General features: G+C 36.3%; 1 protein-coding gene across 1 annotated transcript in view; it reads right to left on the bottom strand.

Annotated features, from left to right (window-relative positions):
- Positions 1 to 1457: 1457 nt before the first annotated feature.
- The window catches only part of NUAK1 (NUAK family kinase 1), a 37773-nt gene continuing 15101 nt past the window's right edge, over positions 1458 to 24129 (bottom strand). Inside the window, exons 2-7 of the mRNA XM_053464502.1 lie at positions 19539 to 19659; positions 10886 to 11037; positions 8401 to 8466; positions 4158 to 4277; positions 3403 to 3535; positions 1458 to 2740 (exon numbers count right to left, since the gene is read on the bottom strand). Of these exons, the coding sequence (XP_053320477.1) occupies positions 1617 to 2740; positions 3403 to 3535; positions 4158 to 4277; positions 8401 to 8466; positions 10886 to 11037; positions 19539 to 19659 (1716 nt within the window). The 3' untranslated portion in view covers positions 1458 to 1616. The remainder of the gene's footprint in view (positions 2741 to 3402; positions 3536 to 4157; positions 4278 to 8400; positions 8467 to 10885; positions 11038 to 19538; positions 19660 to 24129) is intronic.

Raw genomic sequence — 24129 nt, 5'->3', positions numbered from 1 at the left:
AATACAAACCTACACGCATAGTAATGTGCAGATGGAATAATATCATAAATACAGTGCTACACTTAAAGTTTCTATGCAAACATTTTCTTTTAATTGTTTTAAGCTTTCAATGTACTTTAGTACAAGAATATGTTAGATCTGGACTTGTCTATAATATACATTATGATGTGTCAAGATTGAAACACTTGAAAACTAATGCCTAGAAATCGTATCCTGAATAGAAATCCCATTAAGCTTGGCTTTTAATAAGTCTAAACCATAACAGGTTCATAAAAATGCATGGTAAAAATGTAACCATTAAAGGAGGAAAAATAATGCCTGTGTGGTTTAATCCACCCAATTTAATTTAAGTTAAAGTCAGAACGTGTGTCAGAATATCAAATAAAACCATACATATTACTTGCACAGAAACATTTTTTTGTTGGTTGGTTCACAATTTACAACTGAAAATTGTTTGCCCAGGCCTATCATGTATACATGAGTTTACACAATCCAGTTGACCCATCAAATACTTTTATAGTAGAAGTCACCCTTTTTGTTCTCATTTTTCATAGAATCTGATAGAGCCAGTCAGCCTATCGCCTCTTCCCCTCAGAACCACAACAGACATAATTTTGATTGAAATAGTAATTGAAAATAATAACCAAGAAGGCAATTACAGGTCAGCACTGGGTTATATCTCTATTGAACTACATTTATACCTTGAACATTCTTTCTACTTTATACAAAAAAACTGTAATTTTTTCACTTATTACCAACGATACACTTTCTGAGATCTTGCTTCTTCCAAAATCCTTTTCCACCTTTTTCCAAAACACATTTTTGAATTCCAACCTTCCTATACCCTTTTCAACTTGCCATTTAACGTTCTAACCAACATACTATAAACAAACTGGTCACAAGTCCTATGCTACCACCATAAACATGCCAGGTCTTTTCTTTGGCTGACAGTGAAAGTGTAGAAATTCTGTTTTTTAGTGAAGAAATTGCTATTTTAATTGGTTCTATATGGGAAAAGGTGTCCACACTATTATTCAAGGACCATAGCTATTTCATTTCCATATCTACGATGGTTCTCAAATTATGCTTGGCAAAAATCTGTGGATATGCTTTAGTAAAAATGAAAACATATTAATGATGCACTTGGCACTATGAGTTTGGTACACCTGATTCTTTAAATAGTAATATTAAATTTGATACGATGTAAAAAAAATATAGCAGTGAACTGTTAATCACTTCATCCATCATTCTTTAATGAATGATCTCCCTTTAGTACTGCAGAATTTCAAAAGTGTCTATAGCCAGATACATCACAAAAACCTAATATGGAAAACTATTAAAATCTAAAGTTATTTCCAGTCATTGGACGCACAAAAGAAATTAGCAATGGATAAGTTAGGAGATGTAAATTTCACATATGAGAAAATCAAAATAAGAACACTGAAATAGCTATGCTTTAGCTGTCATGTAATCTATCAAGGCTCTTTCTATGAGCTACTGTAACAAGTTAAATACACACGGTATGTAAATTTAAAACAAGGCAACTTGTTTGTTTCTACACTAACACTGCCAGCAAAGTATTCACAATAAAGGTTTCATCTTTCTGTAACTTAAATTTAGTTAAGTTTGTTGCATATCTCCAAAGCTTTTTTGTACACCTGAGTGACATCATCCATATCTGTAAGTAGGGAAAAGCTGCTGTCTGCAAATCGGTTACGATAACGTTTTAGGTTCTGAGGACGGGGACTTTTTTGAAGTCCCTCAAAATTCTGAAGGTAAAGGATGTTTTCAGCGGAGACACAGCTACGGATATTCGGTCTGTTTGGTCTGCCACCTGTTAATTCAAGCAACTCAAAGGAGTCATTTGAAAGGATGCTGTCATCACTAATTACACTTGATGGTCTACTATAGCTTTGGGATAATCCTTCCCCTTCTTCCATAGATTCCACTGAAGTGGTGGTTTTGGCCACAGAACAATCTGTGTTACCACTTGAGTATTTACTGTTGTGCTTTAAGATGCCTTTTTTTCTGTATGAGAGACTATGAGACACAGTTCTCTTTGGCTCATGGATAATTTGAGGAGTATCACTGCATTCTGTCCCTTCGTTGTCTAGTAATTCAGAAGACTCACTTCGTTCTGGAGAAGAATAATAGCCAGACTCCCTTTGTTGCGTCTTTTTCAAAATGCCTTTCTTTGGCATGGGAGTAGATTGCTTTGAACCATGCGTTAATGGTTCATCAAGGTTCTGTATACAGTTAGTAGATACACTATTATGCCCTTTTTCATTTTCTGTTGGGTGTACAGATGTTACATTACTAACAACACCATCTATAAATACTGCACTATGAGAACGGTGTTCGCTATTGCTTCTTTTCTTTAAGATACTCTTGGGTCTCTTTGAAATGATCTTTGATGAACTTTCTTCAGATCCATCCAGCGTTTGGGCAAAGTCATTCTCTTTCTTGGACTTCTTTAATGACCTCTGTCTCTCTAGTGAGACTTCGGATGTTTTCGGAAGGCACTTGCTTTTGCTTTCAGAATCCACTTGTCTGGTGGAGGAACGATGTTGCCAATCAATAAATCTGGCAAACAGAGGTGATTCTGAGTCCCTTAAGACATCACAGTCACATACGCTACATTTATAGCTCCAGTTAACCCACCAATGATTTGCAATATCTTCAATTGTTGCTCGACGTTCTGGGTTAACCATAAGCATCCATCGAATTAGTCCACGTGCATCTATAAAGAAAAAGTTAACAGAATATTTTATCATAAAATTGCAGTCACGATAACAATGTGAATCAAGGTATTTAGTTTTTTTCCAAATAAACAAAAACATTTTGTTCTAGCTAAAATGTGAATGGGATAATTGATTAAAGAGATGAGCACAAAATTTAACTAAATGTGAAGGCTGATGTATATATGATGTATATATGGTTATTTAACCAACGCCTCTCCCTTCCACAGCTACGTTACAGCTCCTAACGTTGCCCTCCCTGCCCCCCCTTATCATTTCCTTCCTTTTATTTCCTCTTTTCTCCTCTATCCTTTCTTTCTTTTTTCTATTTACGGAGTGGCCCTCTATAGGCCTACCTGGTACGTCGGTCATGGCACACCTCAGACCGAATGGACCCTCTCTGGGTCTTTGGTTCTCCGTTCCACTAATCCTATTCATTTGCCCCTCACACAATAAATGATTTATGTTTTAAAGGCAGGCACTTGAACTAGATCACATCAAGAGATATGATTACCATATAGAAATACATTTCAGGTGAATAGAAAAATTCACTCTTACTTTTTTTGTAATTATTTTTATCACGTTACGTTTTTACTTAAATTAATGTATGTATCATTAACTAGCGCTTTTAATGATATCAGAGTCATCTGGTTAATACTCCTACCTGATGGTTGTGTTGGTTCACGGTATTCTCCACTGCTTATTTGCCTAATTAGGTTTTTGTGATCAAAACCATCAAAAGGCATTGTTCCATATACGAGAGTGTAGAGAAGAACACCAAGGGCCCAGCTGTCAACCTAAAGGACAGAATAACAGGGTAAGAGCATGAAATAAATGAGGAGTCACAAGCAACCCCTTTTAAAGAAGAGTCTCATACTTTGCCATAACCCTGGTTTATTCTACATTACATAACTTTTCATCTTGCAAGTTAATAGGAGATAGTGGAAACGGTGTTCCATAAAAGTATAGAAGCACAATTCCTGTTAACAATTCTTGTTAATGAGTTAATATTGCCAAACTTTTTTTTTATAGTAAGTATTCCTCACAAAGAAATAGAAGCAAAAAGTAATGTATTTACCCTGGATTCTGCCCTAGGCTCAACCCAGGGTATGGCCCCCTCTGATCCCTGCACAGTTGCCGTGCTTACTGTTGGCCATCTGCCTCTTAAGGCACGGGTCTCCACAGTGTAAATGGATGAGTTGGAGTGTTCAAAGCTCTCCCTTGAAATTAGCCCATTCAGCAGCAGCGTATATGTAAGCCTAATAGCCTAATAGGACTACTTGGCCTAGGCCAGAATACACCACTGTAAGGTCTATATGCTCCTTAGAATAAGCATGCACAGATAAGATTAATGGGATAACTTTATTTATATAATAATCAATTGTAATTACAGGACAAGAAGCTCCAGAAAATACATACCTCTGGACCTCGATATGGTCTCCCGTTTACAATTTCTGGAGAAGCATAAAGTGGGCTACCGCAGAATGTTTGTAGGAATTTATCTTTTTGATATAAATTAGAAAGTCCAAAATCTGCTATCTGCAAAGAAAATAAAAAAAGGAATTAATTGGATGCTGTTATAAAATTAAATAATGTTTAAACATCATTAAAATAATTATAACATAAACCTGTACAATGAAATCTAAAACATGTATGTGTCTTTACACCATTTTAATCTACCACTTGTGAGGTTTGGATACTTTTTGGTAAGCATGTAAACTACCTCCCACTACCTGTTAGCTGGAGCAAAGTCAAAAGATTTAAACTAATAGCCAACTAGAAAGTGGAAAATCACTTGGATGCTGGGATACATTGTCTATAAAGCAGGAGAGACATTTGATATAAGTGTAAAGCTTTTATTAGAAATATTGTTAAAATATATTAACCCAAAAACTAATATCAGTCTTTGTCTTTCACACTGATATCTGTATCATCAATTTCTTGCATTAAAAAAATTTGCTTAAATCAAGTATATAATATTTTATTCCAATCTGTTTTAATAAATATTAGTGGTAACTGTCCCGCACAGGGTATCAGAATGTGCACTGAGGAATAGGCACTATGAAACATAGGCACGGCCATCAGAGGGCAAAGTCCAGTGATCATCTGAGAGTTTGAACAGGATATGGAACATCTGGCACCTTTTTTTGTATTTGGCGCCAAAAGCCAAATCCTGATACGTCCCTTCCCTTACATCAGTAAAGCACGGTCATCCTGTGTGTGGCGCTCACATTATCGGCCGTTATTAGTAGAGGATGTCAGCTGAGGAACCACTAGGGGGCGCAGGAGGAGGAACTACCTCTCCTCCACTGTGGCTGCTGCTGAGACATCAAAGCAGTTGCCTACTTAGTGGACAGTGGTCTCCCCTACTCAATGGCAGCTGCTGTGAGGTGGCAGGGGTCTCACTCTTGCTCACAGTGGCTGCTGCGGTTGTTGCAGAGTGGAAGGGGGTCTCCCTCTTCTCTGAGGTGGCAGCTGGGAGATGGAAGGGGGTCTATGTGACATCAGCACGGTGGTTTTGGGGAAAAAATCATTAAAAAAAATGGGAATTCAGCATGACTGCTCCCATGGTATACACTAAAGGTTGGTTTCTATTCTCATAAAAAGTATGCCACAATGGGAACTGTAAGTCACACTGGTCAGGACTTAGCCAAGGTCCAGTCAATGAGCACTTGAGGTCCAGTCAATGTGACCTTGATGCTGTCCCACTCAGCATTACAGTTTCCACATTGTGAACATGTACAAATTAGCAATGCAGCGTTTGCTTTAATGTGTAGTTTAGAGCATTTAGAGATGCTTGAGAGATTGCCTGCAGTTGCTTCGGGCACTGAAGGTTGCCTGTAGTGGGAGAGAGGGAACCGCCGGTGAATGCGGGTTTATGTACGGCAAGATTTAGGAAAAGTAACACATCTACTTGTCATGCTTTTATTGTATCTGAGGAATGCAGGTTTAAAGCAAAGAAAAGACTTTGCTGTATATATCTATATTCTCCAGCTCAGATTGCCTTTAATTGACCCAAATTCCAAATTCTTATCATTTCACCCTGGATGGTTAGCAGGAAGTCACTCTTAAGTCTTAAAAAGTGTGCACTGTCAATCAAGAACAAAAGAATAATGATTCTATGTATCTCCTTGACCTTTGCTTAGTCTTGCTCACCATATATTGGCTGGAATGGCACATTATGCTTCCCTCAGCAAAACACATTTTCTTAATGGCATGGAATGTATAAAAAATGAATTAAGAGACATGACATATTTGTTTTCTCATGAATAAGTTGGTAGTTTCAGCAGCCATGTTTTACTTATGGCCATTCAGGAAAACATTATTTATATTAAAGTCCACTCCCATCCTCAAAGACTGATGCTTATCAGTTTTTCCCATTAAAACTGTCAGACTCCTTCAAACAAGATTAATAGAACTGGAGATTACTTCATGGTTTTGGCACTTGAAAAGCATCAATGCTTTTAACTACAGGGGAAAATGTAATGAGGGAGTTTAAAAGAAATACCGTAATTTCATACATTCTGGGTTTAAAAAATCAAAATGTCCTAAAAACTTTTAAACGGACTCTGTAAAAGGATAACCAGTACAAAGTGCAAAATGAACATATGATTATGTCCCGTCTACCCATTGTACAGCACTACGGAATATGATGCTACATAAAACAATAAATAATAATAATACAACATACTGATCAGAGAATAATCAACAAAGCATTAATACACATAATGAAGTTGCACACCATAATCTGCCATATTTCATCAATGTTTATCAAACCAATTTACCAAAATAGTCCTAGCTTAAGAGGTGCATTTTTAATAAATATTAACTATTGCTGACAAACAATAAGGAAATAGAAAAATGAAGTGTGAAGTAATTATTTTCAATAACAAAAAAGATTTTAGTTACTTAAAAATGCAATTAAGATTGGTTGTTGCAAAGTGCGTTATGCATGTTTACATTTTATTTGGAATTAATTGTTTCCCAGAGCTCTTTCACGGTGGCTGGTTCGACCTTGAGCTATTTTCTTAACAGAAATGACCGGCATTCGTGCAGTTTAGAGTACAACCTAGAGACTAGCCTTAAAACTGACAAAACTGCTGGTTAATGCAAAGAATTCCAATTAGTAAAGTTTTTAAAGAATTTGGTGAATGTTTAATGACATAGTCACTCTTTCTTTATACTGACTTTTATTTTACACTGAAAGAACGCCATTGTCTTCACTTATTCCGAAAACAATGTTGAGTATTGTACAATCTAGAGTTAGATTTTTCCTGAAACAGTTAACAGTGGGGAATGTTCGTCATTAGGTCTGTGTGCTAAGGTCCCCTCAGGTCAATCAAAGGCTACTCAGGTCATGCATCTCCAAACATGGCTAAAAGAAGCTTTAGGCATCCAGGATTCTCTGGGTAAAGGGCATCAGACTACTGTCTTGTCCTGTTCTGTGACATTATATATTGTAAATATATTGATTATCTTCGTATGAATAATATATCTTAACGAATTAAAGCCACAAATCCTATATTTACACATATATATATATATATATAGAGAGAGAGAGAGAGAGAGAGAGAGAGAGAGAGAGAGAGAGAGAGAGAGAGAGATGAGGGAGATAAGAAACAAACTGAGGGAAAGGAGGGAGAGAAGAAAAAAGATGGAAAAAAGAAAGAGGCGGGAGAGAGGAAAGTAAGTAAGAGAGTAAGCAAAGAGAGGGGAAAAGGGAAAAAAAGACGTCATTTCTATGATGGATATATATACTTATTAAAAGTGTACTTCCGTGTTCACTGAAACAAAAAAATAATGATGCTAGAAAGTACTGCAGTAGCATTTTCATAAAATGTTCACTAACGTTAAAGAGTATATGTAGGTGTTAAGTAATAAAAACAATAATAATAATAGTAATGCATGTGGAGGTATCTTCAGAGAGCCTTAGGCTTATTGAGAACTCTGGTTTTCATAAAATGGAAAAATTGCTAAAATATTAATTTTATTCCAAAAGGAATACTAATTTATACCAATTTCAAATATAACTACACAAAATGTGTTCTATTCCTTAGTAATGCCAATATTTTAAATTCCAAGTACCACCTTTCAGCAGGATGAGGAAACAATTTCCTTTTGCAATTTCTACTTCCTGTTGCACAAAATGTACTCAAAACATTGATTGAAAGGGAAGACCCATTTCCCTCAGTTCTACTGAAAATACTAATTTTATATAGTAAACAGTATCGAAATAAAAACTATCATTTGTTTTCTTGTTTTATGTGAGGATATACTGTACTTTGGATACATTTTGTGCGTTAATTCAAATATACGTAGTAGTCATTGATTGCCCAATAAAATGAAGAAAAAATACCTAATTCTGAACCAACCATACATCCCTTTTTAATAAGATACGTGTTTGAGGGTGCTCAAAAGGTGATCTCCTCTGTTACCTATTTAAGCCACGTTCCTTGCGATTCTCATGCACTCACTCTCATAAAACAGTAGTTTACTTTTGTTCTTCCACTGATTTCATCACTTCTTATGGAGGCACAGTTACACAATACATAAACATTAACTGTTTTCACTTTCAATTCTTATTGCCCATTTACATTTCCATAGAAACCCTTCTTTATGCCACTAATATTACAGCAGCCGATAAAAATGAACGCAGCCATACCTTAATGTTGCCATTTTCATCCAGAAGAATGTTTTCCAGCTTCAGGTCTCTGTGAACAACCCCATTCTAGACGAAAACACAAATTTATTAAAGAAACAATTTCAGAGAAAATACACAATAACCACTTGGATTAATTCAGCTATACCATTACCAACCTAAAGTCTAGCAACAGGCTATTAGTCACTTGCTATGTGGTTGACACAAACATGAATGGAATTCATCCTCCTACAAAGTATATGAAACAACAGGGATTCTTTTGGTACCTCTTTCAACTCCCCTCTTCTGCTTAGAGTGTACTAAGTAATATAATCTGTTGCGGGGAAAAAAATATCTTTAGTGCCAAGAGCTGCAAGTAGAAGTGAAATTCCATTTGGGGTGCTTCTTTGGCTTGTAATAAACATTTCAGAAAGATATGCTTTGATTATGAGAAAAAAATGCACTATTGCATTGTATCAAGTTTATCAACGCTCCGGTCTTTTTCTGTGTAGCAGAGAAGTATCCAGGAATGTTTAGTCTTAAAACAAGAACGTAGGAGGAAATCTTGTGGGAATATGAGAAGATTATTAGAGAAACGGCAGTGTAAACTGTTTGCGTGTAAGCAATGGCAAGTACTAGGAAAGGTATGCTTGTTCCACTTACAGCACATCCTAAGAAATTTAATTTTAGAAACAAATGTCAGCAGTGTACTATATTTGAATCTGGTCATTTTACTACTGCCAAGGAATTTTTAACAAAAAAAAAAATATTTAACTAAAGAACCAGCAGCTAAGTTCTTTGAGATTCAAATAAGAGTTACATTATTTAAATCTACTCTGGCATGACATACAAAAGAGGACAACAAATCAAGTTCCAATTTAAAATATATGGCGGTACATTCACAAACAGTTAATAAACTATACTACCCCAATTAAATCAATCAATGCTCATAAGATCCAGCAGGCTGATTATGGCAGCTTCTGTTTATGTTTACTAACAGCACAGCTCAGACCAATGGATTAATAAGAGACCAAATGTGTTATTGAATTACACATTGATGTCAGTGGAAAACAGTACACATGAGAAGACCCCAGCAGTTGGGTGCCCCTTCCTAGATAGTCACAGCTGGGAACTTCTTGGGGTTGGTTATTATTATTATTTATTGTTTTATATAGCGCCATCATTGCCTAGATTTCCTACTCTTCTAGGCAGGAAGCAGGGTGTGAGCATCTTAATCATTTCCACAGTTCAGTCAGTGGATAAGGAGATTATCTGATGTCCTCAGCTGGCCCATGACCACCCACTGCAAAATGGCTTGGTGGGACAGTGCCAAAAAAATCAGACTGTCCAACTTAAAACGGGACACTTAGAAGTATGACTTCCTATTTTCTCTGAGTCATCTAACCCAAATACATTGTTGCTGATTACTGTTGATTAGTTCTGGTAGCCTATCTAAGAAGGGATAGAGCCCCAAAGACTGGAGATTGATTAGATACTGTCACTGTCGGGACATAGATCCCAGCTTCCATGAGGTTAACTTTGAAACCTAAGTTACAGGTGAATGATAAAGTTTTTTTTTATGCTGAAAGTTCATTTCTCCTTCAAGTAGGCTTTTAGCTACAGCCCTTCCCCTTAAATAAAAAGTATGGTTTATCTTATGGCTATGCCTTAAAACCTGCAAACCTTTCCAGATGATGATTCTGATGCTTGTCTTAAGAAGGTCAGCAGTATCTAACAGGCCTCTTATCTGTGCAAATATTTGCTGAATGAAAACATTAAGTGATTTTTTTCTTCCTGTGATATTTTAAATGGTTGCTGTGGCTGGAGAGGCACTAAAAATACACTCAGCCTACTTATCAGCTAGTGCTCCTGTCTTCATAAATTTACATTTGGCTGCAAGAGAGAAAGCAGTGCTTTAACCATTGAAGAGCCAAAAAAAGTGAATAGTACATGACATGTAATGTACGATCCATTCATCTGATGCTAAATGGGTTAACCGTCCATTTTACTTATGTACTATGTATGGAATAATATCCATTTTATCAATATTAGCTATTATTTATATACATCTTAACCATATTATCACATATACGGAGGCCACTGATTTGCATGAAGTAAAATGTACAGGAGTCCATCCAAAAAAAATGGGCTCCAATTTGAGTTTAAAACTGGGGAGTAGGCAAACTTTCAGTCAAAAAATAGCATGCATTCAATATATAAAAATACATAATCTGCAATATAGATTATATTGTGAGGGATTCTTTGACTTGTGGGAGAGAACAGAAAGCTGCCTTATCACTGGCACTGTCAAGTCATTGTAATAATCAGGGACACTGCAAGCTGAATTGTTGAATTAGCAATAGAATGTTTTCATCACATCATCAGATGATAAGCCAGACCCATGTTTTATGAAGACATCCCTATATAAAGAAGTTAAGTTTTGCCTGCAAAACCCTCCCCAGAAGTTGTAAAGCATACATGGAAGGCCCGTCTGTGTAATTTTTCTCACCTTATGGCAGTAGTGTACTGCAGAGACAATCTGACGAAAAAAATGACGAGTTTCTCTTTCACTTAGTCTTCGCCTCTCACTAATATAATCGTATAGCTCGCCTTTGCTTGCATATTCCATGATGATGACAATTTTATCTTTATTTTCAAACACTGTAAAGAAAAAACATAATTTGATCCAATAACAAGCATACTGCATATACGAGAAACAGAATCTATAATACATATGACTGTAAATACACACATACGGCAAGTTAAAATTATTTTTTTTATTTATTGTTTTATTGTTATTTTGCCTTTAAGGGGTTTAAGAAGGACAGAGGTATGTGGGTCCCAAAGAGTGACTGTCTGTTCTAAAGGCACGGATTGGATGTATGGAAAAGTAGGTATGTCTGAGTATGTGAATAGGCCAATGAAGGCAGGGTTTGGTCCAAGGAACATGTTGCTCCCACTCTAATTATTTGGGTCTTCTACCCTAGGTATATGTGATTCACAAATGATTATTTTACTACTCTGTAGTAAATATCCAGGTTATAAACAACCGGGACTGCCATTTAACTAGTGGGGTTGAGAAATTCATCTGACAAATGTATGTGTGTGAAGAGCAAACATTTCTTGACATAAAAAATCTCACAAATACACTCTACTGTTTAACAAAAATTGCAACATCTGCTAGAAACAACAGTTGAGAATATCACACTATATCGTGAGATCGTAAGTTTTACAAATACGGTAATTGTATAGACCTTGAGTTCGCAGAAGAGCCAAACTTTGTCCTTCATAGAGTATTGGTATAAAACTTAGTAGATTGCTAAAACAGCACTTACAACCTTCACTAAAATACAAGTATGTATTTAACACAAAACCCCTTTCCCTTCCTGTCTCCTTACTATTTATCTTACCCTATGTGCCAAAATCCCCTTTTATACTCCCGCCCTAGTGCTACCAGCCAAGCAGATTTGATAAGAAGAGAAAGGAAGCTTAAGGATGATAACATCGAATGTTCTTTGCCCTAAAGGCCTGTCTGTACTCTCCTGTCAGTAATTCCCATTTGCGTAATCCTTGTTGAACAGAGACTTCTGAAACTAGAACTGTCTCTGGATGGATTACTTGATACATAACATTCTCCAAATGAGAGAATGATACACATATACATTTTTTTAAGGTAGTTGAGATAATGACTTTCCCAGGCTACACTAGTGTTTTGATTTTCTTTGTCACTGGTTAAGGTCCAACAAAAAACTTTGGTTTTCCTATGTAAAGAAGGTGGTCATATTCCAAAACATATGGAATTACAATGGTATGCTTCGCAGATTATTATTAGGACAAAACATCTACCTTACCATCTACCATAAAATATTAATAATAGTGTCCAGAAAGGATGTATTATAAGTATAGTAGCAATTATAAGATCACATCCAGAAGAGCAATTTGCCAGTAGTATATTTTATGGTAAAATATTTATGAATAAGGAAGCATCATAATTTTACAGCGTGCTGGTTTATATATCCAAATGGAAAGTTCAGTGGTGTAATACAATACCAAGGTTGTATGGTGCTACATTGACAAATAAAGCTCATGTGTAACAATTATTTTTTGTGAACAGAATAATACAAAATACTATTTTTCATATATTCCAAACTTTATCTTTTTGCAGGAATTTTTAACCTAAAATTGTAATTGTGTTGGGTACTTTTTAAATGGCTTAAGCATATTTTTATAAACAGTCTTCAACCAACTTGTATGAAGAAATACTGTTCCATGTGCGCATACCTGGGAACTCTCCGGGTTTGACCCTGGGAACTCTCCTGGTTTGACCCGGAGACCTCCAGATGAAGCACCGATTCTCCAGTTCTCTGGGTCAAGACCCGAATCCTCTGGGTCGCGGGAGCGGGGTCAGCAGGACCGCCCTCCGACGTCAACGGTACTGCCCTCTGACATCAGCGGGACCGCCCTCCGACGTCAGCGGGACCACCCGCTGACTTCAGTGGGCAGTCTTGGCCGCGTCCTGCAAGGGAAGGCTCCCGCAAGGGAAGCCACGGCTAAGAAGTTCCCAGGTATGTGCGCCCACCTTTCCCATTTCCTTTTATAACTAGTCTTGTCCATTTTATAAAGATAAAGATTATAGTTCCTCTAAGGATTTTTATGCACTCTGAGACAACCAAACAACCTTAATTTATTTGTACATTAGGTACTTTAGGTTAGTGAAATGTAAAAAAAAAAAAAAAAGAATATGTTCATCATATGATACTTTCACGGAGGCCAGATATAAAGAACACTAGCAATAAATCAAAACATATGGCCTGGCCTTAACAATACAAAGAATATTTAGACTAGAATATAATGTAATATAATATCAACTGAGAGCAAAACAGAAACATAAGGCAAAGATATGAAAATGCTTAGTGTAAGACACAATTTCAAGATTGACATTTAATTAAGACTGAACCGAATGAAAGTAAAGATTGCTTATACTGCCGACAAAAAGCAGGAGATGTGTGGTCTGTGTTGGTATCTCTCCTACTTTTATAAGCCCTCTTATTATTATTATACGCATGCATTCTCGAATGCAATTAAATGGCACTTCAACCTGCTCCAACAGCACTGCTTACCAGCAGCGGGGTTTCTTCTCCTACAGTATATTGGGTACAGGAAGGCAGAAAATGGCAGAGACAAAGTGTCCATATCCAGATAACTGTGCCCCAGGTAAGGCTTGTGATAGTAATTTGTGGTTATGGAGCAAATACTAAAAACATTCCACCCCAAATCCTGCTACCACCCCAAATCCTGCTACAATTATGGCATGCCATTTAAAAATGGCATGCCATAATTGTGCCCTTGTTGGGTTTTTTCAAACAAATATGAACATAAAATGTCAAAGCACCAGAGTTTAAACTGATCCCTTCAGAAAAAAGAATAAAGAATTTTTATTGACATTTCTGTATCATGAAAAATTATCAACCAAAGTTTGTTCAGAGTGTAATAAGCACTTGCCTTCTGTATTTGACAATAAAATATCTACTTCAGAGCTGATTCTTTAATTTACTTATGACCCCAAGGCAAAAGATTTCTTTTGTTGATCTTAAGGGGCATTCTAACTTCTTGCGTTTGATCAGATGGAAGGCTCCTTGTGCTTTTTCTCTGTGCCTGAGACATCATCTAAATCACATTCAGTGTGTTGACATTCCTTCCACCTGGTGTCTTTCCAAGCAATGGTATTTTTATTAGTTCACTTCAACCGCAGACATAACTACCTTTCCACAGTAGTTTAAGTGCTTCTTTACCAAAGGTCAGCCAATCAAAAGAACAAGCCAGTGCGTGTTTCATTTTAGGAATACTGCCTTATAATCTCCACCCAACCTATAAAGCCACAAAATGATCAATTACTTTGTAGGGATTATGATAGAACAGAAAATGTATCAGCAGCTGCCACTACATAAATGAGATTTTGTTTGAAATACACATCTACATTTTATACTGCATATACCGTATATTGTACTAACTTGTCTGTATATTTAGAGACCTTCAACATTCTCATCTAAAGGGACACAAATTGCTTAGTATAACAACTGGTACAAGATAGGTCATGTGAGGTATTTTTGTTTTACCAATATCTTTTAAAAACAAACCATGGTGGAACATTTTCCGATTTGTCAACAATCAAATAAATCTGGCATTAAATCCATAGGACCATACCACCCCCCCTTCAGCTGCACTTATCATACTTCTTAAAAAAGGTTAGAAGTTATATCAAATGTTTCAAAAATGTTGCATAGCTCCATATTTCTGGATAGATTGGGATACCTACCAATAATCAAATGTGTCCAACATATGGGTTCATTTAGGCTTTTTGTTCTTTCTCTTGTCTGATTTAACAGCTGATTGAGGGGGGGTTATGGACTGATATAGTTTATCATCCATTTTAGCTTACAGATTCACAAAACTCCATAATCTTCTCATCATCAAAAAGGGGCATATCCAATTGCAGAAATGTACATTTCCCTTTGGTTTATACATATAAAAATAACATATTCCTCTATATGCATAATGCAAAATTTGGTTTGTGGCTTTTATTTGGTAGTCCAAGTTTGGACTATGAAAAGTCTATGGATATCACACAATCAATTTTATATAGTATAATAGTGGGGAGTAAATATGCCTACCTATAGGACAAAAGGTCAGTGTTCACCACTATTTGCCGAAAATCCAAAGCCAATATTTGAAAAGCTGTGTGGAGACCCTATGAACAGCTCATAGAAGGGGTAAGATCCATTCTAGAACAGGGACTAACTGAATAGACAGGCATCCTGTGCAGCCAAAAGTACATAACATTTTGTTCCAAGCCTTATATCAGTTAAAGCTTATCTGTAATCAAAAAACATTCAAGACAAACGTGTTAGTCTGAAAATTAGTTATGTAGGTGTGAATAATTTCATTGAGGAAATTAAAGGTCAATAGAATTTAACAGTGGAAACAAAATCATTTTGTTCTTGACTGTCTGCCAACCGCTTGATGACAAGAATTCCGTTCCGAATGCTGTGCTATCGAAAAAGTGAACGACAGAAGTATCACTTGACGTCACAGCTCAGCTAGACAGGAAATTAATTAGAAACATGGTCTAATTGAAAGGTAAAATGATGCCAGAATTATTCATCTTTGTTCTCAGTGAAAAGCCTCTCTTTTCTTTCATTTTTTTCTATTTAATTTCTTTCCCCAAGTAGGGTCACCTCATTCCAGTATACTCTTTGGGAATATACTATAGCCCTCATAATTTGTAAAACCAGTACTTTTTATAACCAAAAGGCCACAAGAAACTTAAAAATCAAGTTTTTTTTGCTGCATACTTGCATAGTCATTGTGTTTTATTAAAACAGACCAAGTTCTATGATGAAAAAAATGACATCACCTGAAACATGAGTTGTGGTATTATTTTTACAGGCATTTCGCTATCAAATACTGCTTAATGGCCCATTACTTTCTATTACCTGATGTAAGCTCTAAGTTCTTCATAACTACTCAACATTGTAGGGGTTTCTTTTACATTTATTCATTATAATGTGAGTTGGGGGTATGAAAATGAAGAATGTTGCAATGAAGGATGGTAATGTTGTTCAAATGTAGGTTGACCCGGTGTGACATGCAAACAGCCTTTATGTTGTGGTAAGAATGTTTATAAATTATTTAAAAAAATATAAGGTTTGGCGACACATCCAAAATGCTTTTAAAAGTTTGGTGATCCATTACCACATGTTGTTGGTGTTGTTTAATCCTAGAATACACTCTTTAGTCTGTATAAATGGTGTCATACTAGTGCCATAGCAAGACCAATTCCCAATCTCCTATTGGCTGGATTGTTAACAAGGACTATAATAGGGGAATTAAACCACTGTGACATCTAGGAAACACAAGATGTGATTTAATGAAAAGAAGGGTTAATAAAGTTACAAAAAAATATGTTATGTTTAGCCTACTGCCCTGATAATGGAGCCAAGTACTCTGTATCTTTCACTGTGTTAAGACATGCCTTGCAAACGGTTTTTCAACAAAGCTACCTTAAAACATTCCAGACAGTGAAACTTAACCAAAACAAAATATTAATGTGCATCATATCAACAGTGAAATTATAAGCCTGCTTATTTATTAAAGCCGGTAGAATTTTCCACAGCGTACCTAGAGCCCATCTTAAAATGATTAAAAAGCCATTTAAAAGTTAAAAGTTCATATGAGCTTACAAACGGTACAAAGGGTTTTAAAAAGGTGAGCAAAATAAATAAAACAAACCTGACTATGGTCTAAAAATAAATTCCATAGCGACATTAGATATAAATGCTGTTCAGCTCAGACTCAAGAACCCAGGGAATAAATTGGCCTCTGTTTTCGCAAACTTGACATGTTGGTCTGAGGATTTTCATGAAAGAAGCACTTTCCTTCAGTGATTAAATTTATACTCTGACATTCAGAACGAAGGATTCTGGCGAGGTCAGCTTTAACTGTACACTACTATTCAAGATGTTTTAAGTCACTTCAACAGTATTTCCCTCCCAGCTGTACTTTGTGGAGTGCCAGTTTCTGTCCTGCTGAGAGGATGGAATTTCTCTCGACGAAGAATTAAGGTCTACGTCTTTCAGTTACTCCTGAAAATAAATTCACTTTGATTGGGTTACAAAAAAAGTATCATTAAGCTATAAGCCTGCTCAAAACCCGGTGGACTTACTAAGCCTTAAAAACTTAAGGCCTTAAGTTTGGTCTGAGATGACACATCTTAAGGTTAATCACTTTTAACCAGAAAGGCCAAAAGGTTAATGCAAAACTAATCTTTTCTTTCTTTTAGGCGTAGTTTTAGTTTTGTAGCAAATATAAAAGTTTACAGCCCTAACTAGAAATCTCTGATTTCAGGTTTTTTATCAAGAAAAAATGTCACCTATTAAATTTATTAAGGGAACTTAATATCAGTTGTAGTAACAGGGAATTATTTTTAGCATTTAAAACGCATAAGACTCCGTGGGAACCAAAATGGCATATGGAACCAACTAATAGAGCGACCTTGAAACGGCCTTTATGTGCCCTTGAAAAAGTGGGAAGTGGTCAGGCTATTTAATAGATCATTGGAAAGGGCTGAGAGATAATGGAAAGTGTTGGGCTCCCTACAAGCTGTGTTGAAGGACCTCCCTCTCACCATATTTATCTTATTGTCTTTGAATATGTCATTGTACATGTGAGAACTTTAAAATCAACTGTGTGCCATATATTATGGAGATAATTCAAACAAACTACCAATTATCACATACACATGCCAGTAAAAAGATAGTACTTTATGGAATCTTGTTTCTACAAACAATTGTAATACTACCTACATAGCTTTAGCTAGAAGAAAAGCATGCATTTATTATGTCTGTTGAGAGAAGCCCCCCTTTGCCAAAAGTTCTTGATTGCATTTTGACAGTTTTTGCAAAAGTACAATGTAGCTCACAGAGGATATCTTTTACGTGAGTCTAAAAGAATCTGCTTCAGATATTTCTGAAGTATATTTCAGCAGATTCTGGTTTTCCTCCAGAGTGAAAGGAAATCCCCGTTAGGTGTTTCTCTTTGGCTAGGTGCACTTGGCAACATTTACCCAAGAACTTGGGTGTGTGCTTCAATCATCACTTTCCAAGAGAGGATTGTGAAGGCTGAGTAGCTTGCATGGTTCTTTTATTTTTATTTCTACCCAAACATTCTTCTATAGTTTCACACTGACACAATTCCCTTCCAGGGAAAGGCAACTTTAGGGATTCCAGCTGCTGCTGACTATATTTCTCATCATGAGGCTGTCTGAGCATGTTGAGGACTACAGTTAGATCGGCTGGAATGTCAGAGATTGTTTATCCTTAGTCTTTTGCCCTTTGTAAAAACTTGGCCCCCTCTGATACAATCCCCAATGTGTCACACTTCCAGATACATTTGGCTGATGCTGTTCTATATGGGTAGGGGGTAGCCTCACATAAGCTAAATGGAACCCTCTGAATGATCATTCTTGTGCTTCAACTGACTCTTTTCACTTTCCCATCTGGCACAGTCTTTTTATTTCTTGGCTGTTCTACTATCCTAATGGTTTGGGACAGTTAGGTCTATTGTTATTGCTATTTTCTCTAATTGATAGAGCTTTGTAATCTTCCACAAACAAAACCAGACTATTTGCGCCAGCAATGTAATGTCCTTTTAAAGGAGAAACACTAATTTGGGGCATATTTTTAGTTTTTGAAATGTACTTTTTTCTTCTTCTTAATAGTGGACATGGTGGACGTTGCTTTTTTTTTTACTGGGCTAGGCTAAGGCAGATCACAGTAGCCTTAATGCACCACTAAAGCACCTTATGATATTTGTGAACAGTTGATAAACAGTTGTTAAACCTCCCGGTCCCAGCAAAGCACATGTTCATTTTGACCAGGTCCTATTATGTAATTAATATTTAGGTGGCATCAATGTTCAGAAAAGGAGATTTTTTCATGGTCTTGGAAGGTACATGATTTAACTAAGCTTCCATGTGACCGTACTTTGTAGTCCTGTTTGGTGAGGGCAAAAGTAATCTGGACAAGGTTAGACAATGCATGTTGATCTTGCAAACATTGCAAACGTTTCAGACTAGGATATCTATTTGGGCTTAGTTCTAAACCGAAATTGTAAAACTGGTCTATATAGCAAAAGTTGGTCTATATAGGTAGACCAATGTCTTGTTGCCATTGTCAATGGACTTTAAAATACTAGGTGTAAATTAGCCCCTAATGTGTCCTTGTTCAACCTCACTCAGTTCAATGAACCATTTAATTTAACTTTTTCACACATGTTTTATACAGACAGCAAATAGAGCACTGCAAATACCCACCAGAGATGATTACAAGCCAATACTAACCACTAGAGGACCAAAATAAAGATTGCCTATACACAACTAAATGAATTTTCATGTGTTTTACGTCTCTGGTGTTTTATAAAGGTTATGGAGTTTAAAGCTGTCTGGATACAAATAATGAGAACAAACATTTTTATTTGTTGCATGGTGTTGCATCCCACGCAAATATAGTATGTTGGCAGAGTTTCAAGCATATGAATAAACAGTGGACCACACAAAGCTTTCATCCACTTAATTTCTACACATGTAAAGAAAGAAGGAAAACTACCTTCATATATGCTTATTATATGCGGGTGGCTGAGTGACGACATAATCTCAATCTCTCGTCTGATGTGAACCATGTCTTGCTCATCTCTTATTTTGTCCTTGCGAATAGATTTTATGGCAACCTATAATAAATGAGAAATTAATTGTTAGTTTGGGAACACAACAGATGTCAGGCAAAAATTAAAAATGCTCTACAAAAACAACACAGATGTTGATTGTTGGCAGGAGACAGACACAGACCTAACAGAAACCAAATAAAATATACCATATAAATCTCTTCATGTATTATTAAACTAAAGAAAGCTGTGCATATATTACTTTTATGTTTTGTGTTTATTATCCATTATAAGTGAGATCAATGGCCAAAACAGAAAACTCTGTAGCATTTGATAATACAGGGAAGATGCATTTGGTAATACAGGGAAGATGCATCACCTGTCAATCATCTTTTAATGGAAACTCAATTCTTTACCTCAGTTCGAAACTCAGCAGATCTCAGTTGCTAATATTTAACCAAGAGGCTAATGGGATTAAACATACCAGGGTCCAAGGTGCAGAAGTTCCCAGTGAGATTTCTCACCATGTTTGGACAAGTTGGCTATTTATCAAGTTAGTATTGACATATACTTTCCATCAGGATTGAGAGGTCTCAGAGGGAGTTTCTGAGAAAAGAAAGTGAAATTTGGGAGGACCTCACTAAATCTTCACTTAAAGTCCCTTAAATGACCCAACAAAAATATCTACTCAAAAGGGACGGTAATAAATAAATTACAATAAAATGCTGCCATTAGAAGTCCAATTCATAACAAATGTGTTGATGAGTTTTTATAATTTCTATATTTTGACAATATGCTAATTCAGCTATGTGATGCAAGTTATTTTCCACTAAACCGAATAGGCCTATCATAGGCCCAAAGGGAATAAGGAAGATTATCTCTAATTGTGACCACATGGTAATGGGATTTTTGTAAAAAATAATGACTGGAAAAAGCAGTTGCCAAGGGCTAGCCAGAATGTAAATATCCAGATGTGGCTGTAGTACATGTCCCATGATCAAGTGAAGCAAGAAAATCCCACTGACTTGAACTGGATAAAAGATCAGAAAAGGGATGATACATAGCTTGTCAATGTACCCCCCCCTCTCAAATGTCCATGTTGAAGAGGATTAATCCTTTTTTGGTACTCAAATAGCTTGTTTTGTAAATTAAATTATGCAAATAACATAACTTTATATTCTACTAAATATCAATTATGTAAATTACTATAAACAAGTCTCAAAGGCATACAGAAAGTCTTGGTGAACTCCTGCCCACTAGCTGCCTCTATAACTACACCCCCTAAAACAAAAGTGTATTTCTTTCATCATCTTGACCGTTAGGAGGTTTTTGCCAAGTCTTACATGTATGTATGTCCAGGGAAATTTTAACATCTGTCCCAATTATACTGTTCTAGCAATAGTAGCACATTAAATATAATGCCACTAACATCCAGACACAAAGAAATTTAAAAAAAAGCCACTCATTAAAAGTTTTGCATGTGTTTTATAGGCTGCTTAATTTACAAGGCCTTCGTATCTGTAAAGCTGTGCAAGGGCTGACATCAGGGGGAACAGTCGATACGAGCTACATTGGCCCTGCTCCTCTGTGCCTACCATTCCTTCTTGTGCAGGCAGCAGGAAGCGTTAGGTAACTTGGGACGTCAGCGTGTGGTCTTCAACAGTCGTGCCCTGATGTTGCATACATTACTTCACGCTTTCTGCATAGACACCGGGTAAGCAGAGGTGTATGGACAATGAGGTTGGGAAGAAGGCAAAGGTATAAGGAAACAGATGGGTATGGATACTGATGTGAGGAGGGAGATGGACAATGAAAGGAGGAGGGGCACAGGGGTATATGGGGGAGGCAAAGGTGTATGGACAATGGGGAGGAGGGAGGAAGGCAGAGGGGTATGGACATTGAGGGAGACAGAGGGGTATGGACACTGGGAAGTGAAGGCAGTTAGGCATGGACACTGGGGTGGGAAAGGAGATGTACACTAAATGAAGGAGGGAAGCAGAGGGGTATGCACGCTGGAGTGGAGAGTCAGAGTTGGGCAGATAAATATAAATAGGGGACTGGGAAAGACAAGTTGTGTACACATATCTTGTTAATCAAACTGTCAACTATTATGAAGAATTTTTATTTCATTTTGAAAAAATGTGGTTTTATGCAATTTTACTCATTCACAAAGATGCTGAAGATATATAACCTCTTCCCGCAGTTTTGAATGTGACATGCTGCAATACAGCCATATAGAGCAAAGGTTGCATGGGTTATATTTATCGGAGTTCCCTGGGGTAAAACTCATGCCAAAAGCAGCTCAGACTATATTCAAAACAATGGTTATATTTTTTGTTTGAAGTGTTGAATGATATTTTTAAGGACTTCAAGGTTTGCAGCTGGAGAGTGTTTTAAGTAGACTAGTAGGATCAGAAAATGCTTTCTATTCTTCTGTAACTGATCAATCATTAAATGCAACATACTTAGACAACATCTAAGATAAAAAAAAATACCTGCTCACAGATCTTGGGTCTACTGCCTATATGTAGATATGAGAAACTCTGAAGTGGCCAACACAGTTTGAACATTTTACTTTAGCCTAACTACAGTCAACTGAGTGGACATGTCTTGTGAGGGAATTTATTGTGGTGCTCCCTGAGTTACTAACTTAGAAAAGTTCTGATGTGCCAACACACATGTGGACAAGCACATTGCTGGAAGTGATATGAAGGCTGCAAATTTCAGACTGTGGTAATATATTACGTTACCAGAATCGGTGACTAACAAACCAATATCACTATGCCTTAGAAATATTTTAAATATATCTTAAACATGCCTACAATATTCTAATATGTTTGAAAATAATAATAAGTGTATTTATAAACAATATTTGTAAATGCTTTATAACAAACTAACAAAGATTTTAAAAACTATTGGTGATATATCTGGCTTAGCACATTGGAAACATGCGATAGAGTGCTTTATTTTGATTGACATTTGATATTACATTTATTATAATGTATTTTGTTTGGAAGCTTGATGTAAACATAGATCTGTATGTGCTTACAACATAATGTTGCAGACACAAACAACTGAACTTTATTTTGTTTAAAATAGTTACGTTTTAAGACAAAAACGCCATAAATTAACAGCAGAAAAACAAAGCTTGGAATGTTAGCCTGAATCCGAACTCTACCTTTACAATAAAGCCATTGGTCTTGATTGGAATGATTCCTGGTTCCATTTACAGTGAGTCAATGAAAGGTCAACACAAAGACAAATACCTTTCAACTGCGACACAAAGGTCATTTCCATGGAAATCGTACCAGAAAGGGAATCATATAAAAATTTTCGAAAACCATAAAAGGGTGCAAAACCCTAATGATTGACAAGTGAAAAAAAAATAACTAAAGTATATTTCAAACACATAGTGTGGTAGGTTCGATCATTGCCAATACAAACCCAAAGCTTTTTTTGGCCTTTGTTTATTTGTGTCAATAGAAGAATGTTATCCAAGAGAAATGCTGTTGTTCCCAAATCAACAGCTGCGTCAACACGTAAGCCCGGGCAAGAACGCACAAGCCAAGGAAAGGTTATGCCAGCACTATTTATTTATTTATTTATTTACTTAGGCAAACGGAACACCTTTAAAAGGACCCAGTTTATCCTGGTAGAATTTATCTACAGTCTCCACGTTCAAATATACCACATAGAAAAAAACTGCTGCCAGTGGGGAAATGTGATCTTTCTACTTACATGATGATTTTATGTATTCATCTATCAATGTATTCATGACCTCACACTGGAGAAATAATACTCTTGTAAATAATAACTCCCCTCTGTCATTTATGATACATTATAATGGCATGGTGGAGAGCATTTACAAATGATTCTTGCAACAACAGAACCAAGGTTTAACCTAGGTAAGTCTTTACTGCATTGATCCATATCGAAGCAGTTGTACTTCTATAGAACTAATCTGCGGTATATTCCCCACACCTTGAGTTTCCACTACTTAATTATTTAGCTTATCACAAATGCACTACTTCACTGTGGCAATGTGACAAATTCTATATTAGCCAAGATACAAAAAAGCCTCTGTCAAGTTATGACTGAATACAGTTATATACTGTATAGGGCTGCAACAACTAATCGATAAAATCGATAATAATCGATAATGAAATTCGTTGGCAACGAATTTCATTATCGATTAGTTGAATCGATTATTATCGATTATAAAATGAGGGTTTTTTCAGAGCAAACGCTCTGAAAAATCCCCCTCATTATATAATCCGTTTAGTCTGACTCACCGCCTCACAGCAGCAGCTCCTACTTACTCCCCCTCCCTGTAATCACTGTGACAACTGGCCCCGCCCCTTCCTTCTCCAGGCCAGAACCACATGGCTGTGACACTCATCTAACTGTAAGTATATGTACATTATATATATATATATATATATATATAATGTGTATGTGTGTATATATATATATATATATAATGTGTATGTGTGTATATATATATATATATATGTATATGTATATATGTATGTAATA

Source organism: Spea bombifrons, chromosome 4, assembly GCF_027358695.1.
Source record: "Spea bombifrons isolate aSpeBom1 chromosome 4, aSpeBom1.2.pri, whole genome shotgun sequence".
Classification (NCBI taxonomy): domain Eukaryota; kingdom Metazoa; phylum Chordata; class Amphibia; order Anura; family Pelobatidae; genus Spea; species Spea bombifrons.
The sequence above is the reverse complement of the archived record's forward strand: the minus strand, read 5'-3'. Positions and strand labels throughout refer to the sequence as shown.